The sequence below is a fragment of the Acanthopagrus latus genome, chromosome 20, assembly GCF_904848185.1.
Source record: "Acanthopagrus latus isolate v.2019 chromosome 20, fAcaLat1.1, whole genome shotgun sequence".
NCBI classification, from domain to species: Eukaryota; Metazoa; Chordata; class Actinopteri; order Spariformes; family Sparidae; genus Acanthopagrus; species Acanthopagrus latus.
This window is the reverse complement of record NC_051058.1, coordinates 5,699,768-5,715,513: the sequence shown is the minus strand read 5'-3', so window position 1 is coordinate 5,715,513 and position 15,746 is coordinate 5,699,768. Positions and strand designations below refer to the sequence as shown.

The window sequence follows — 15,746 nt, the reverse complement described above, 5'->3', positions numbered from 1 at the left end:
TGTCTCTGAGGAGAGTGGTGCATGTGTTTGCATTCATGAATATATGAAACTGAGGTACTGTTTTGTTTGCCATCTTTTAATTTGTATGATATCCTCACAGACTACAAAACAATTACTGCTAATATTAGTTTCAGCTGAGACATCTATGATGAGACAATTAAATGTTCTTGCAATCTAAAATATTCCAGTGTTCCATTTATATAAAATGTCCTGGACTTTCCAGGCTTTCCTAACTGTGGCGAAGTCACCTCCACTGCTGCCGCTGCTGCTGTAGCAGTTATTGACCAATAGGCTGCGAGGAGAGGCGGGGCTTATACTGTCATAGACACGTGTACCGGGAAGTAGGAAGTAAATACACAGGAGGCGAGGTGCCACTGGAAAGAAGTGAGTACACCTGAAACTAATTCCAAAAATTAACTACAACACAAACTTACGGCAAAAAGAGATGCAGCCGAATGAATGCACGTTATTTGTTAATGCCACCATCAGAGCTGGAGTGTAAAACAACAGCGTCGTTTAATAATACAAGGCGAGCAAACATTTAAAGTTAGCCGGCTGACTTTCATTTATAGATTTGTGGCGTCAGTTACCTGCAGACATGACCTACTGTACGTCTGTGCTTGTGCACTTCTACCACGCATCATAGTGTCGATGCATCTGCATTAAAGCGGGTTGTGCAGCGTGCTCTGACAGCATTAAATAGTGGTAATAACATTCAGGTGGTCCCGCGTTTATGGGATGGAAATCATATTTAAAGCCATAATGAACGCATGAAGTTGCCAGTCGTGCATTATGAAAGCAGCTCTCGGTGCAGCTGTGTGGTAAATATTCCCACTGCATGTTTATTTTAATAATGTACTCATGAGAATTCATTGAGATGATAACGTGAAAGGACTTTCACACAGCGTACATGCATATATATATATATATATATATATATATATATATATATTCCCAGGAGTCACAATGGGAGAAGTTGCCAGTTTAAGCTACTTCAAAGTGACACCATGTAACATGTGACAGAAGAAAGCACACAAGCTGAATTCATCCCAGCTCATATCAGTACTGACAGGTGTTAGTGGCTTCAGCCTCACCAAGCAGAAGCTCCTGGTGGCTGCTGTTATCAAATTTTTAGCACATTTTAGGGAGATTATAAATGACGTGACCCAGTCAGTTTTGCTGACTTTACAACTCTTGTGATATTGTGCTGCTACAGATACATTATGTAAAAAATCAACTGTCATCCCATTTTAACAAGTTACTTCGACGTGCCTTGAAGCAAACTCGTACACGATGACTCCCAAAATAAACAAAATGTAGGGGGTTGATTAACATGAACGTGTCACTTTAATGGTTTGATTTTTAAAATGTATCTACAGTTTAACTGTTTTTCAGTATAAATGAAAACATGACAAAGCATTCACATTTGAAAACATACTGCATTTTCAGGCTGTGTTATGTACAAATTGAGGTGTAATGGGGCAACCCTACCGGGTTGGGCAACGCATATGCAAATGGAACGGTACAGGATTTTCGACTCCTGAGCAAACAGGATTTGAACATTATTTGTTCTGTCGTGTGCTGAAACAGACACAGCGGGTGTGTGTCAGACTGGTAATGTTGGGGCTTAAAGGCACACCATTTAAGTAAAGAATAATCAGATTAAGGTAATTTAAAAGTTTTGGATCTGTTGGTCTGATGTCATTCTTGTCTCTACCTGGGAATCAAACCTATAAGCTTAGTACTGTTTTATGTCATGTCAAATACTTTACCAGCTTCTAAAAGAGGACAGTTCTTGGAAAGACAAGAACCATATGTTGTGCCACATCTTCAAATATAATATAGTATGAATGTGCTGTGGGTTAAGTTGGGGTGAATGTATGTTTGTACAGGTCTGGCACCATGCTGGAAGGCTACAGCCCGATGACCCAGGCCCTGCTGGGGACTCTGTTCACCTGGGGTCTGACTGCTGCCGGAGCAGCTCTGGTGTTTGTTTTCTCCAGCCGACAGGTATTAACCCAGTCTTCAGACAAAGGCTAAATGAATGCTTCGCACATTGGCTTTTTGGTTCACACACTTACCCGCTGTCTTTGCAAGAGTTAGATGAGAGGATACCGCTCCCACATCTGTATGTTAAAGATTTAGCTGGAGTCAACAGCTGGCTAGTGTAGCTTAGCAGTCAGACTTGAAGATAAACACCGTAATCCTTTATTTGTCCCACAAAGGGGATCAAACAGCTTACCAAACAGGTGAAAAACTGCTAGCCTGGCCCTGTCAAAAAAAGTAAAACAGTACGCCTATTGTACCAGCATCTTCTAATTAACACAAGTCAGATTAAAAATCATTGCCGACTCACTTTTTTTAAAACATGGATTTAATACCTCTAGAGATGCTGGTGACAGACCTAGGCTAGCTGTTTTCTGTCCTGCTTCCAATATTTTGTTAAGTGAAGGTAACCATTTCCAGGCTAAAACTTAAGATTTAACCGAGCGACATGACTCACCTCACTCTTGGCAAGTAATTAAATAAGCCGATCTCCCAAAGTGTCAAATGTGTAGGTTGTTAATGTTATATAATATCTACACAGCCCACGTAGCGAAAGCTGTCTGTCTACACAGTGTCCAGGCACAGTATTGAAGTCACCTGTGTTTTGACAGCACTCAGAGCTGTTATGTGCATAAAACAGAAAAATTTAATTGAAATGTAAATATACACCTAATATAGGCCTGTTTCATTGCCTGCCTGTGTGGACAGCTGGCCAGACACGTATTGGACAGACAACTGAAAAATGAGGCTGAAACACCTCAAGCTATTACACCACAGCTGCAAGTGACAAATATCAAATATATAATTCATAAGATATTCAGTTACTGGATGAAAACAAAACAAAAATCAATTGTATGTATGTATGTATGTGTATGTGTGTATATATATATATATATATATATATATATATATATATATGTATATATGTGTGTGTATATATATATATATATATATATATATATATATATATATATATATATATATGTGTGTACAACTTTACATTTCTTTTGGTTTAATTTTCAATCGTATGTCATGTCACTTTATCTGGAAATGCAGTGGTGTCAAGCTTACAAATGAATATATACATATACATATACATATATATATATATATATATATATATATATATATATATATATATATATATATATATATATATATATATATATATATATATATATATATATATATATATATATATATATACACATATATACATATACATATATATATATATATATATATATATATATATATATATATATATATATATATATATATATATATACACACACATACACATACATACATACATACAATTGATTTTTGTTTTGTTTTCATCCAGTAACTGAATATCTGCAACTCACAGGTCATATTGCATTTTTGCCACTCATGTCATCAGTAAGAGGTTTGACAGTCTGTTTTGTCTGGTCTGCTCTTTTCAGAAGCGCATCTTGGATGGAAGTTTAGGCTTTGCAGCAGGGGTGAGTTATAACTAAACCACACACACATACACACACACACACACACACACACACACACCCCCACAGTGCAGGTAGGAGGATGCTGCAATGTTAGGGTTTGTTGGACGTTTCAGTGCAGCAGGCTAAGTTTCTTCCAGACACAGACAAAGCCTGACACTTCCAGACGCCGCAGTAATTCATAAAAAAATGAGATAAGTGTTCCCCAGAAGGAATTCTTGGCCCTATCATGTCTCAAGATGTATTATGCTGTGATAGAAAATGCATCCCCTAAACCCCACTATCTGGCTATTACAGTTATCCTTTTTGATTTCCTAAGGGGGCAACAGTTCACAGCCAATATTTATCAAGTGTCTCAGACTGAGTAGTCAGAAGCAAATCTAAACTGGCATAGCCAGAAGTGTGAAGTGATGCCTATTACAGTAGTGAAATTGCTCTTTAAGCTTTTAAACCCATGGAAGTTATCTTATATTACATCTCTAGTGGGAGCGACATGGCTGTTCACACAAGTTCATAGAATAGGGATATAATATGAAAACCATTGACAGATATTTTGTTAGGTGAGCAGTACAGAGGGTTCGACTTTACTCCTTAGATTTTAGATAACCATAAGCCTCTTTAAACCTGCATTAATTTTTTTTCCCCCAGCATAACAAGCTGCAAACAGAAGACTGACATGTAGCAACATCAGCTTTCATATGGAGTTGTGTTTCAAACTAGCAAATTCATGTCCAACCATTCACTGCACCTAATGATACTTTTTTGTTTGAGTAATCTGTCGATTATTTTTTGGATTAATCTATTCTTTTTTTTTACTCAAAAAAATAACAAAAAATGTACCTAAAATACCATTTTTTTTGTTCATTTCTCGATATTTTATTCAATCATTTTCAATCGTCAACAAACAATTATGTAGTAGTACGTACAAGTATGCACTGCAGGGCATTATTCCCTGACAAAAAATTGCTCAGTCTCAAGTGGTAACCTGTGTGATCCTTATATTACGCTTAGGTGGGGACAAAAAGTAAACAACTTAATTTTGGAGAAAATCAGCCTGATGTCATGTTGCAGTGGCCAATCACATAAGCTGGCGATCCAGACGACATCTTAGTCAGCATGGATAAATGCTACAGAGGGAACTCAACAGACATTTTTGTGTAGCATTAAGTTTCACTTTTAACTTTAATACGATCTTGTCCCCCAGTTTTGGTTGTTGATTGTCATTGATTATGTTGACGCATTGCACCAGCCCTAATGTTGATTAATGCAGCTTTGAAGTTCATATAGAATTAAAGCGATGAATAGGCCCTCGTAGTCCACGCATGTCGGGGCATGTTGCCGTTGTGGTGTGCTGCGTAGATGTATTCAGGGCAAGACCCTCTACATGTTTGAGCAATTTGGAGTACATGGCAAATTGTATGTGAAAGTTATAATGAGATGATGGTTTTATTGCGAAGCATCAAAATGGACCGCGCCACCAGGTTTGACGTAGGTGAAAGTTTTTGATAAGTTTTGTCCACACATGCAACTTGCAAAGTTTGTTGCAGATCAAATGGCCTAGGAGGAGTTTGAAAAAGTAAGTTTATCATTTTTTTCACAGAGCCTTAGTGGCTCATGGGGAAGTAGTTACCTGGGTTTCATGTCATTCGGACAGACCAATGTGGAGATATGCAACACTTTGTATTTTGAGCAAAATGTACAGGAAGTTGTTATTTGATAATTTGAGTAATGGACTATCACAATTATTTTAAGAATTTTGTGTCAGGAGAGTCCATAGATGCTGTGTAAAAATGCTGTGTAAAAGGTAAAGACCTGCTCTGGCCCTAATTGTTGCTCTATGTGTATTAACAGAGGGTACACCACCAAGCCCAAGGCTAATTTATATCAAAGCTCCAGACCAGTGAACTTCTTAATTTAGTATTCCAGCTAAAAAGTGTTGCAAGCCCTTTAAAAATTGAAAGAAGTGCCTTGTCTATACAGGTAACTTTAACATTGAACAATTTTTTAAAATAACCTGCACTTAGTTTGCAATACAGATAAATATTTTTCATGTTGTTTTACTTCAAGATATAGAGTGTATATATATAGTACCTATAGTCACTCAGAAATCAACAAAACTTTCTCATTAATTAGATTTTACAGTTCAGAACTCTTGCATGTAGACAGCTATAAGTAATCTTGTGAAATGGATGTGTTTTGTTATCCCCTTGAAACTGTAAATGTGATTTTTCCTAGTGATTCTGAGTTTGTCTATAATTGCCGGCTCAGTTGACAAGACTAAAGACACATGACTAGCGCTTGTCTACACTTCCATAAGTAAGAGAATGGCAGAAAGGATATATCTAATCTCAATCAACCCCATCTCACTTATCTCTGTTTTGGTCTTAACAGCTTCACAGTGACGTCCCATGCTGTGCTGATGCTCCTAAACATTCAAATGAATTAAGATATAGACTGAAACGAGCTGAGGGTTGCTTTGGTCAAACATTTGCCGCACTTATTTCTGATTTTGTGAGACACACATCTCTTTGAAATATATTTTTTATTAACTTAGCCACTCAACATGAATACTATGAATTTTTCATACAAACTGGCATAGTCTCTCTAATTTTACCGCTGCTTGTTGGCATAATATGCTTTTCCAGTAATTTATTTTAATAAGAAACTAAATTTTTCATACTGTTCCCTGCATATTATACGTAAGGTTATGTCCCTGATGATCCTGTAGATATTACGACAGTGATGACTGTAGCTGGTGGCATAGCAGAATGCACAAATGTAGGACAGTTAGAAGAACCTCTCTGACTTCATTTTTGATGAATAATCTGTCTATCTTGGGTTCAGTTTTGTTTGTATGTAACTGTAATTGTCTATGTTTGTACCTAATTACTGAAAAGAAAACACAATAAACTGTTATACTGCTATTACTGGGTATATAAGATTATGTGCTGCTGCTGAAAGTAGCCAACTTTGTGCTTGTTGAATGCTGGCTGTAAACACCAGTCCTGCACACTCACTGATGCTGTGGATCTGAGATCTTGCTGTTCCAGGTAGCAAGATTGCTGCTTCATGTGGCTTTTATATTGGACAAAATTTAACTTTTCAGCTGTATCAGTTTCTGAGGAAAAAAAATCCTGTGTGGATAGACGGGAGGTGGAAAGGGGGGGGGGGGGGGTGCAGAGTGGTTCTCTTTTTATGCCATTTTCAAAGAATGTCCTGACCAGCCTTGGGATTACTCCTTGGCTGCAGATGGACAGTTAAACAAGGTCAGACTGATAGTAGGAGCCAGTTTAAAGAACGGAGGCAGATACTGAGTAAGGGAATGTTACACATTATGAATTGATAGTTATATATTCAGTCCTAGATAGGGCTTAGTGGACTCAGGAATTCTTTAAATCATTCTTTAAATCACTTTTTCCTCTCCTTTTACCCTCAAAGTATCTTACTTTAATGGTGCGAAGCATAGCCATTACACACAATTCAGTCTGACAAGCTTTTACCTTAGTCTGAAATCTAAAAGAGTTTATCTGAGCAGTGGCTATAAGATAGAAGTTAAAGGGATATTCTGGTGTAAATTTAACCCATGGTCTAACACACTGTAACACCGAGTAAGACCCCCCCCTTGAGAGATCAAGTTTGCAGACTGCTAGCTTACGTAGTTTTAGCAATCTCAGAAAAGACAGCACAATAACAATACACTGCAGTAAATGATTCCAAGAAGAAACCGCCATCAAAAAGCCACTCATGGCCACAAATAATGCTCGCTAGCTTTGCCGGATTTCTATTGTAAAGAGTGCAGTAGAGTTCAGCAGCTCAAGGATGATAATGTATGATTATTACTCCATTTCCACATTTCTAACAATTTTACATCAAAACTCAGACTAGTGAGTACAAATAAAGATGTTACATTCAAGTTTATTTCAATTTAACACAGTGAACAATGTATCATGGCGCTGACTATATTATTGACCTCTGTTCATTCAAATTATTTTTGATGACATTTGTATCTATGCATTAGAGATATACTATGATGAAAAGACAGATTGGAAAGAGGGGCTTCATCAGTCAATGGTTACAGCTTGTTTTAACACAATGGAACTAAAATCACAAAAAAATATAACAGAGTAGGAAAAAGTTAATTTTTTAATTGTGAAAACCACAAATATGTTTAACAAACCAATTTTATTACTTAGAATGCAAATGCAAATTGTTGTTTGTTAAAATTGTGCATAAGTTTTTGAAATTTACAAAGTTATATGTAGCTATTTACATTTAAATGCAGGCAGTGCCTCAGGCTCAGGTCTTCCTCAGCTCCTCCCTGCCTGCTCAACATTCAGGAGTCTCCTCATTGTTTTGACTCACAAAGCAAATCAATAACTCCAAACATGCTATATGTCACAAATCTCTCAACTCTCAAAACTCGCCATCTCTATTACTGTCTCTATCACTGTCACTGTCGCCGTCACTGTTCTGCCGCCGTCCCTCCCACAACTTCCACCTGTTCCTCAGCAACCAAATCACGAGATTTGCCATATAATTTTGTGATTGGCTGGTGTGGGGCTGTTTTCCACCAATAGGAATGTGTTTTTTGCTCGCAAACACTTCCTGCTTGCAGACAATTTCGTGAGAAAAGCCTGTTTTTATTGCTTCTCCCCATGCCAAATGTGTAGCAAACATGACGGCAATGTTCCTGAAGAAACGTTATAATGTACTGTTATCCAGCTAGCTAGTTAGCTACAGTGACCTCAGCAAACTAGGATTGTTTTATGGGTGTTACAGAGAAAAAGATCACAAATCATCCCTTGTTTTGAAGTGTACCCCTGACAAACATCTGTTTGGGGGCCATGTACCCCCTACACTTTGCCCTACCCCTAGGCGTGAAAGCGCAAGATGGGGCTAAGGGGTGCAGTGGGATTTTGCATCAGTCACAGCTCATCTTGGAGACAGGGCTGGTGTGATAAAATTATGAGAACTCCATATTAACGTACTATATGCACATGTTCTATATGCATTTGAGTGGTCATGACACTATGTTTTACACGTCAGGTATTCACACAGTAGCAGAGCGTGCACTCAAGTTCAACCCCAGCCACAAAACCATTATTCCTTGCAGCATAGCCATAGTCAGGTCCTGCACAATACTTCTAAGGCTTACATGAAAGATAAATGGCATGTGTGTGTGTGTGTGTGTCTCTCTCTCTCTCTCTCTCTCGGTGGGTGTTCCATGACATGCATGTGTCATGGCTCTCGCTTCTCATGTGATTCAGATGCCATTCTGTTGTTGTGCTTTACATCTGTTGTCCCCCCTTAGCTCACAAGCCCTGAATCTAACAACAATTGCACACACACACGCACACATACACAGATTCAGACACAGATGGACAGCACACACTGACATGCTGTAGAGTCTTTATAACAGCAGAAAATCACATCATGAACACGTTTCGCTGTGATTCCAGGCAAATAATGATAGCTTATGATAATGTATTTTATTCTATCTTACTTCTTTCCCTCTTTCCATCCAGTACTACCTCGGTTGCCATTTTTTAGGCAATGACACTGTTGGTTATACTTGGACAGAATTGTTAGAGAAAGCAGTTACTGTGAATGACGCTAATGGGCAACATTTAACCCCAGTTCTCTGTTTCTTCAAGTTATTATTTTGGGTCATTTTTTAGGGCTCACTTGACGCAACGTGACAGTTATTCCTCCACACACACTTTATGAAGCTGACTCCAGCTGTTTTTTTTACGTATTACAAACTTGTACAAACCGTTTTCATTGGCGAATAAGTTTAACTGCTGTGTAATAACGTCACACTACCCGCTCCACTGGAACAAACTGTTGCCAGTGAATGTAGTCTGGCCAATAACATGTTTTCTTTAAAAAGTGGTAGCCAATACAAATGAGTTGTAGTAGGTGTTTCTGTTCCTTGTGATTGGAAGAAATAGCAGTATACTGTGTTATGCTTTGTAAGAGATCAGTGATTGTTTTATTCTTCAGCAGACAAGGTGCACGCCTCCCAGAATTTAATCTCCAGATGATACAAGTTCCAAAGTTTATGGTTCCTAACTGGGTCACAAGAGTTGTGTGTTTGTTCCTTTCACACATATTACTACCCTAGAATAGGAATTATCCTATACTATTCCAGTATAAGGCATAGCATCAGTCTACCCACAAAAACACTGTAAAAAATTGATTTTACAATTGATGTTTAATATGCATCAAGGAGTTAATATTGCTAAAGAAGTAGGATGTCACAACTTTGTGTTTTCTGTGCATCAGAGATCTAATACCACACATAATCATTTATTTACTGCCACAGAATTGAAAAATGTGTGGCTTCTGGCTGTGTCACGGACACTTATGTTAATAAAATCATTGATCCGAGCATAAATGAAAACACTAAATTAATTTATACCACAATGTCAACACATGTAAGTGGTTATGCATGCATGAGTCTTGATGTTCCAGCTGTATGGCCTGAGTCCACATGACGCACAAATGAGCATAGACTATGAGGGTAGAACAACTGCAGAACCAAAGCATCACATAAATGCACATGGATGAAAACCCCAGTAAAAGATGCTGCACTATAATGAGCTAGTGGAAGCCAGTCAGTAGGATGTAATTTGTATCAAGATATTTTTTTTTCAAATCACAAGGTTCCCCTTATTTATTTTCTGTATATATATTTTAGTTACCAGCCATATCTTTTGCCTTTGTGCTCAGTTGTAAAAGGAAACTGGTTAGTTGTCATCTCTCAACCAAAGTGTGAAGTGTGATAACAAGAAGTCATATAGACTGAATCATTAACGTCGGGATAACAACAACAGTGCTACATGCTAATAGAAAAGTGGCCATTGGTTTGCATTGCGGAGATTTTGGTGGAATTGGCAAACCTGTTTAATAGTGTTATACGGTAACATTTAAAAATACATAGAATAATATGATGGCCTGAGCTATCTGTCAGTTCTGCTGTGCTTGCGTCTTGTTTTGCTTTGTTGTTCTTCTTTGATATCTACACAGCAGCATGGAATCCAGCACTAACTGCTAGTTTGGGGCAAACTAAAGCTGTAATTTTCTTTTGTCTGTGGCCCAACAATGTTAACAGTAAGTGTTTTTATTAATTAGATATAAGAGCATCAAATGTATTTTAGATTACCGGTAATTAGATATATACACTTTCAACAACATCATGAGAAATGACAATTAAAATGTATGTAAGCTTATGTGTGGTGTGGGGGTTTTCTACCCAGAGGTTATTGTAAACAAACATTGTGATGCGGTCCATAGGGGGGGAGATTTTAACAGTGATAACAAACAAATGTTCAGCTTTATGCCGTACTTATTATTTATGATCCGATTGCAATTTCCTTTGCGTGTGTTGATTTCTAATGTTTTCACAGTCTGATTCAGATATGTTCTCCTCTTGTTCAGACAACAGGTCCTTATAGTCAAAGTAAATGCACATTTTGGATGGATAACATAAAATATTCAGTTTCTGTCTTTGATTCTGGCCTAGTGGTCCCCTTAGAGGGAAGGTAGCATGTGTGTAAATGAAGTGAACGCCCTCACTGTGCTCTATGCTCCTCTCTAAAAATATTAAAAAAAAACAAAAAACATGAAAGGCCTTTTTCTAGAGCCAGTGTGTGGTTTGCCCACTGTTGGCCACTGTAGAAACATGGCAGCATAACAGGGCGTACCCCCGTGAAAGAGGCTGCTCCATTTTATAAGAATAAAAGACTCATTCTAAGGTAAAGAAAAGACAACATTTCTCAGTTTCATTTGATTATGAACAAATTAAAACATAATTGTAAAGGTTGTATTTAATTTCAGCCCCTAAATCCCACTTAATTCTATACACTGGACCTTCTGAATCAAAATTCAAATCCAACTGTGGATTCTTAACACCCCTGTAATGTACTGTTATAATCCTATGTTGCGCTCTTACCATTGTAATCCCATAACCACTTTGTAGACTTTGTTTTGTTCTGCAAAAACATGAGTCCAAAATCTTTGATCTAAAAATCAAACAGCAGGTAATGTAGAGCTTTCTTTGCCAGAAACAAAGTAATCACCCAAACAGTGCCTCTGTTACCTGTGGCTGCCATTTAAAATACAGTCAAATTTAGTCTGGCCCTTTGATGGAAGGAGAATGGATGAGGAATCTGAATAGGCAGCCTAATTACCCTGAGAAAGTTAGTCACTCCAGAACTTTTTTTTAACGCATGTCATTTTCTGGCTCCAGATGGTTGCCTGCCCACATAGGTGACAATAAGATTTATGTAATGTAATTCATGTGCTTAAACAAAAACAAATGGCCTGTATATCGCCTGACCCAGTGTGAAATAGAGGGAATTTGCCAATAAACTGCATTTGATGTTATCAAGCCATGTGGGATTTTCTGAAGGTGTTATCTTTAACAGTATTCAGCCCACACCACCTTCAAAAGACTCTTCACTTATTTTTGTCATTCTGTGCACAGAGGTTTAAAGTGAGCCTGAAGAAGCTGTATTGTAGAAGCGGTGTAGGCATTTGTCCATATGGGCATCAGTTCTGTTGCCATGAGGCATTTTTGAGGCGTAGATGGTAGCTTTCAGGAATACCTAATGAGTTCTGTCTGGTTGTATCTCTAAGTTATGAAGACTAGAGTGCAATCAAAGCATAACTATTTGCATGTACTGGAAAAGAATAGATCATTTATTTTAACAGTATTTCAATATCTTGTTTCTATTTTGGGAAACAGCAAAACCATAACAATAATGTTTACAGTATTTTATCCACATGTGCATGTATATTTTCAGAACATACGGACACCATAGATGCTCCTTCTTTGTATTTATATTCTGTTGTGTGGACCAGTAAGGCTTGCTTATATTCCTCAAAGAATAGCGTCTTACAGTGCCTTAATTATCAAGGTTCCGCTCTTCCTCTCTGGATACATACAAGACATATGGAATTACAAATTAACATTTTTTCTCAAGCCTTCCTTCTTCCACCTTTCCATCACAAGTGTCTCTCTGACTGCGGTGAAGTACCTGAATTCACTAGTCAATATCAGACAGCAGCGTTGAGGGGCTTTGGAGCCATATGTATAAGTGGAGAAACTGTGATTGAATGAGGTGTGAGGGGGAAGACGGATTGCAGGAAGAGGATATGGGGCCATGTTTTAATGTGCACAACATTGTTTATTCTTGATGTGCTGGAGGTGTAGCGTGCTTCGTGTGGCATGTAAATGATTTTGGCTAGAGATTCTGATTATCCTGTCAGCTGGCCACATTACTTGCTAATGACTTTTACTGCCCACTCTTCGTTTCTGTACTTAAGGTTAAAGTAGATTCTCTACAAGAACTATCTCAGCATGGAATGGTTTGTTATTATGATTTATTAACCATTCATTCTTGAACTTTGGTTTCATTTGTTCATGGAAATAGAAGGAATCCAGTAAATTTCCCTTAATTTCTCTTTCACAAACAGTGCATGGTGTTACGGTACTCAAAACATAATGTGTCAGAATATTACTTTGGTAAAAAGTCACACATACAGATAGTACTTATTACTCGTGAAGTATCTGATATTAAACACACTTAAGTATCAGAAGTAATTTTCTGGCAAGACAGGTTATCAAAAAAAGTAATGTAGCATCTGCAATGACTTCCAAATTAGAGCTTGCAAACAAACATTTCACATAGTATAACATAAATTGACTTTTTAACCGGTTCAGGCACATAAACTACTTGGTTAGGTTCATGAAAACATCCCGCTTTGTGTTTAAAAAAAAACATTCAGTCACATCACTTACTGGAGGTCTATCCCAGTCTTTCGGGTAAAGCACATCTTCAGACCCATCTTTCAGAAAAAGCTAATCCTAATCTCAAAAATGACCAAAAACGGCAATTTTGAAAGCAGCTCATTGCAACCCATGTTGACGTTTCTTCTATGAAAGGTTGGGCAAAGTATTATAAATTAAATGGTGAGTTATTTTAGTTTACTTACATAGTGAAGTCACATCCTAACAGAAGTTACCTAATAATGTAAAGTTATATTAACCCAAGACACGATGTTGTCCTAAACTTAACCAAGAACTTTTGAAGGTCTTACAATGAAGGTCTGGTACGCCCGTCACTGGTATGCCACAACAGTCAGCAAACCAGTTTGGGAACGGTTATATAAGTTGCTTTGGGAGTGACTAGCAGTTGACCTATTTAGTTGCTTAGGTGTGAGTATGTGTTTTCCAAGAGTGATGGTAGAGGGATAACTACAGCATCAAACTTACATGCATGGGGCACATGAACTGGGTGCTGTAATTGAAGGCTGTATATTTACATGCACCTATATACATGCACACATACAATGGGTGACCTGATTGTCGGATTTGATTTTCAGCATTTTTCTCATTGTCAGAATTGGTGTTTTTGTGTTTTAGTAATTAATCTTTGAAAATAAAGATTTGTAAATGGAGAATGCAAAATACACAGTAACAAGTACCTACATCTGCCAAATAAATGTATTGAAGCAAGTACCAGGTGTGCTCAAAAATGTAGTGGAGCAGAAATATTAGAAAGAAGTAAATGGAAATACCACAAAATTGTACAGAAGTACAGTACTTGAGTAAATGTGTTTAGTAACATTCCATTGCGGACAGTGCAGTATTAGTACAGTAATCATGATGTCACACTGCAGATTACTGCAGCTGTGTATACAATATCCTTATACTTTCTACATGAATAAACATGGTTATTGTATTGCTTTGTGTGGCTGAGCGAAAATCAAACTAACAGAATCCTGGGAATTCACTGTAAGATCCAGCATAAGGAAAAAGAAAAGGCAAATTGATTAGATAACATAAAGAGTCATCATGCTCACATATTGCTTTTCTCGCTACTTTAAGTCAATTGTAAGACATGACTTTATCCTGGGATGATGGAGAGCTGCAGGCTGTATGCCTCTTACATCATACTTAAACCAGCCCAGGGCATTACATACTGTAACTGGAAAATTGTCCGAATGTCAATGATTACATTAGTATTCACAGAAACTGTATATCATGTTTAATTGTAATTGATATCCCCGCAAGCATGAGCATAGTGCTGTGAATAGGGCAGAGAAGCTTCTGGTTTACTACTCCTCTTCCCATGACATTTGCTCAGTATTCTCTGTTAAATTCTATCCTCTCAGGCACCTTTATAGCAGCCTAAAGGTTATAGAGGTGAGTTTGTGAGAAAGGTCTTTGAACCGGAGATTGCCAGAGAAAATCTTGACAAGAAAAAAGACTGAGAGACCATCTCCTTCCACAAATAGACCTCTGGACATGCCCTTCTAGAGAAGCTTTTCCCTTGAATGTAATCTTTTGACCTGCAATGGAAGGAGAGAAGACTGTTGAAACTAGTGGTACAACAGTTCGTTGATTATTTGATTAATCAATCAAAATACATTTATGATGAGCAATTTTCCCATTTTTTGGCATTTTGTGGATCATCAGGAAAGTAATTGTCAGAGTAATAATAAATGATAAATAATTTTCAACTGTTACATTTATTGACAACTGCTTTGATTAATGATCAGTGAGTTACAAACTTCTGTGAATCCAGCGTCTTCAATCTGAATATTAACTCCTTTCTTTTCTCTCTATGATTGGGTTGGAGACAAATAAATCATTTGAGGACATGTTCTTGGGCTTAAGGGAACACTGATCAACATTATATGAGTTTGTAAAGACCAAACAAGTCATCAACCAATCAAGAAAACAATCTACAGATTAATTGAAAATGTAAACTGTCATTATTTCAGCCCCTAGTTTAGATGAAAGAATGATTCATTTGTTTAATAAATATGTGGCTAATGTCATATGTGGTCTCTGTATGTTTTATGTTGATACTCAGATTACAAAAAGGAAAACTGACCATAATTAGCACATTGTAACTTTCTAATTCTAGCCTCTAACTCTAAGTGCTGTGGGATGTTTATTAGCTTAGTGCTTAGAATGCAAATGCTTTTGACCTGCAGGTAATTTTGTCTAACCTTTACAGGAAAAGACATTGTATGTGCTCATTGGAAAAGCCTTAGAATGGAAACACAAAACATGCACTAGCATAATGTGTTCTCTCTGGTTACAAGTGACAGGACACAATTATCTCGTTTCTGTAGTGAAGTATTCGTTTTGGACCTGCATTTCACTTGTGATGCTGCATTGTTACCAGCTGTGACAGCCATGAT

The 15,746-nt window shown here is 37.4% G+C and overlaps 1 protein-coding gene across 5 annotated transcripts in view; it reads left to right on the top strand.

Moving 5' to 3' along the window:
- Positions 1 to 255: 255 nt before the first annotated feature.
- The window catches only part of LOC119009501 (zinc transporter ZIP11-like), a 128,442-nt gene continuing 112,951 nt past the window's right edge, over positions 256 to 15,746 (top strand). For 2 of the 5 annotated variants that reach the window (XM_037080829.1, XM_037080828.1), the window contains exons 1-3: positions 413 to 529; positions 1,893 to 2,010; positions 3,492 to 3,530. In XM_037080829.1, the coding sequence (XP_036936724.1) occupies positions 456 to 529; positions 1,893 to 2,010; positions 3,492 to 3,530 (231 nt within the window). In that variant the 5' untranslated portion in view covers positions 413 to 455. Of the gene's footprint in view, positions 385 to 412; positions 530 to 675; positions 822 to 1,648; positions 1,668 to 1,892; positions 2,011 to 3,491; positions 3,531 to 15,746 lie in introns of those variants that run through there. The other 3 variants (XM_037080831.1, XM_037080830.1, XM_037080832.1) reach the window with 3 other exon arrangements.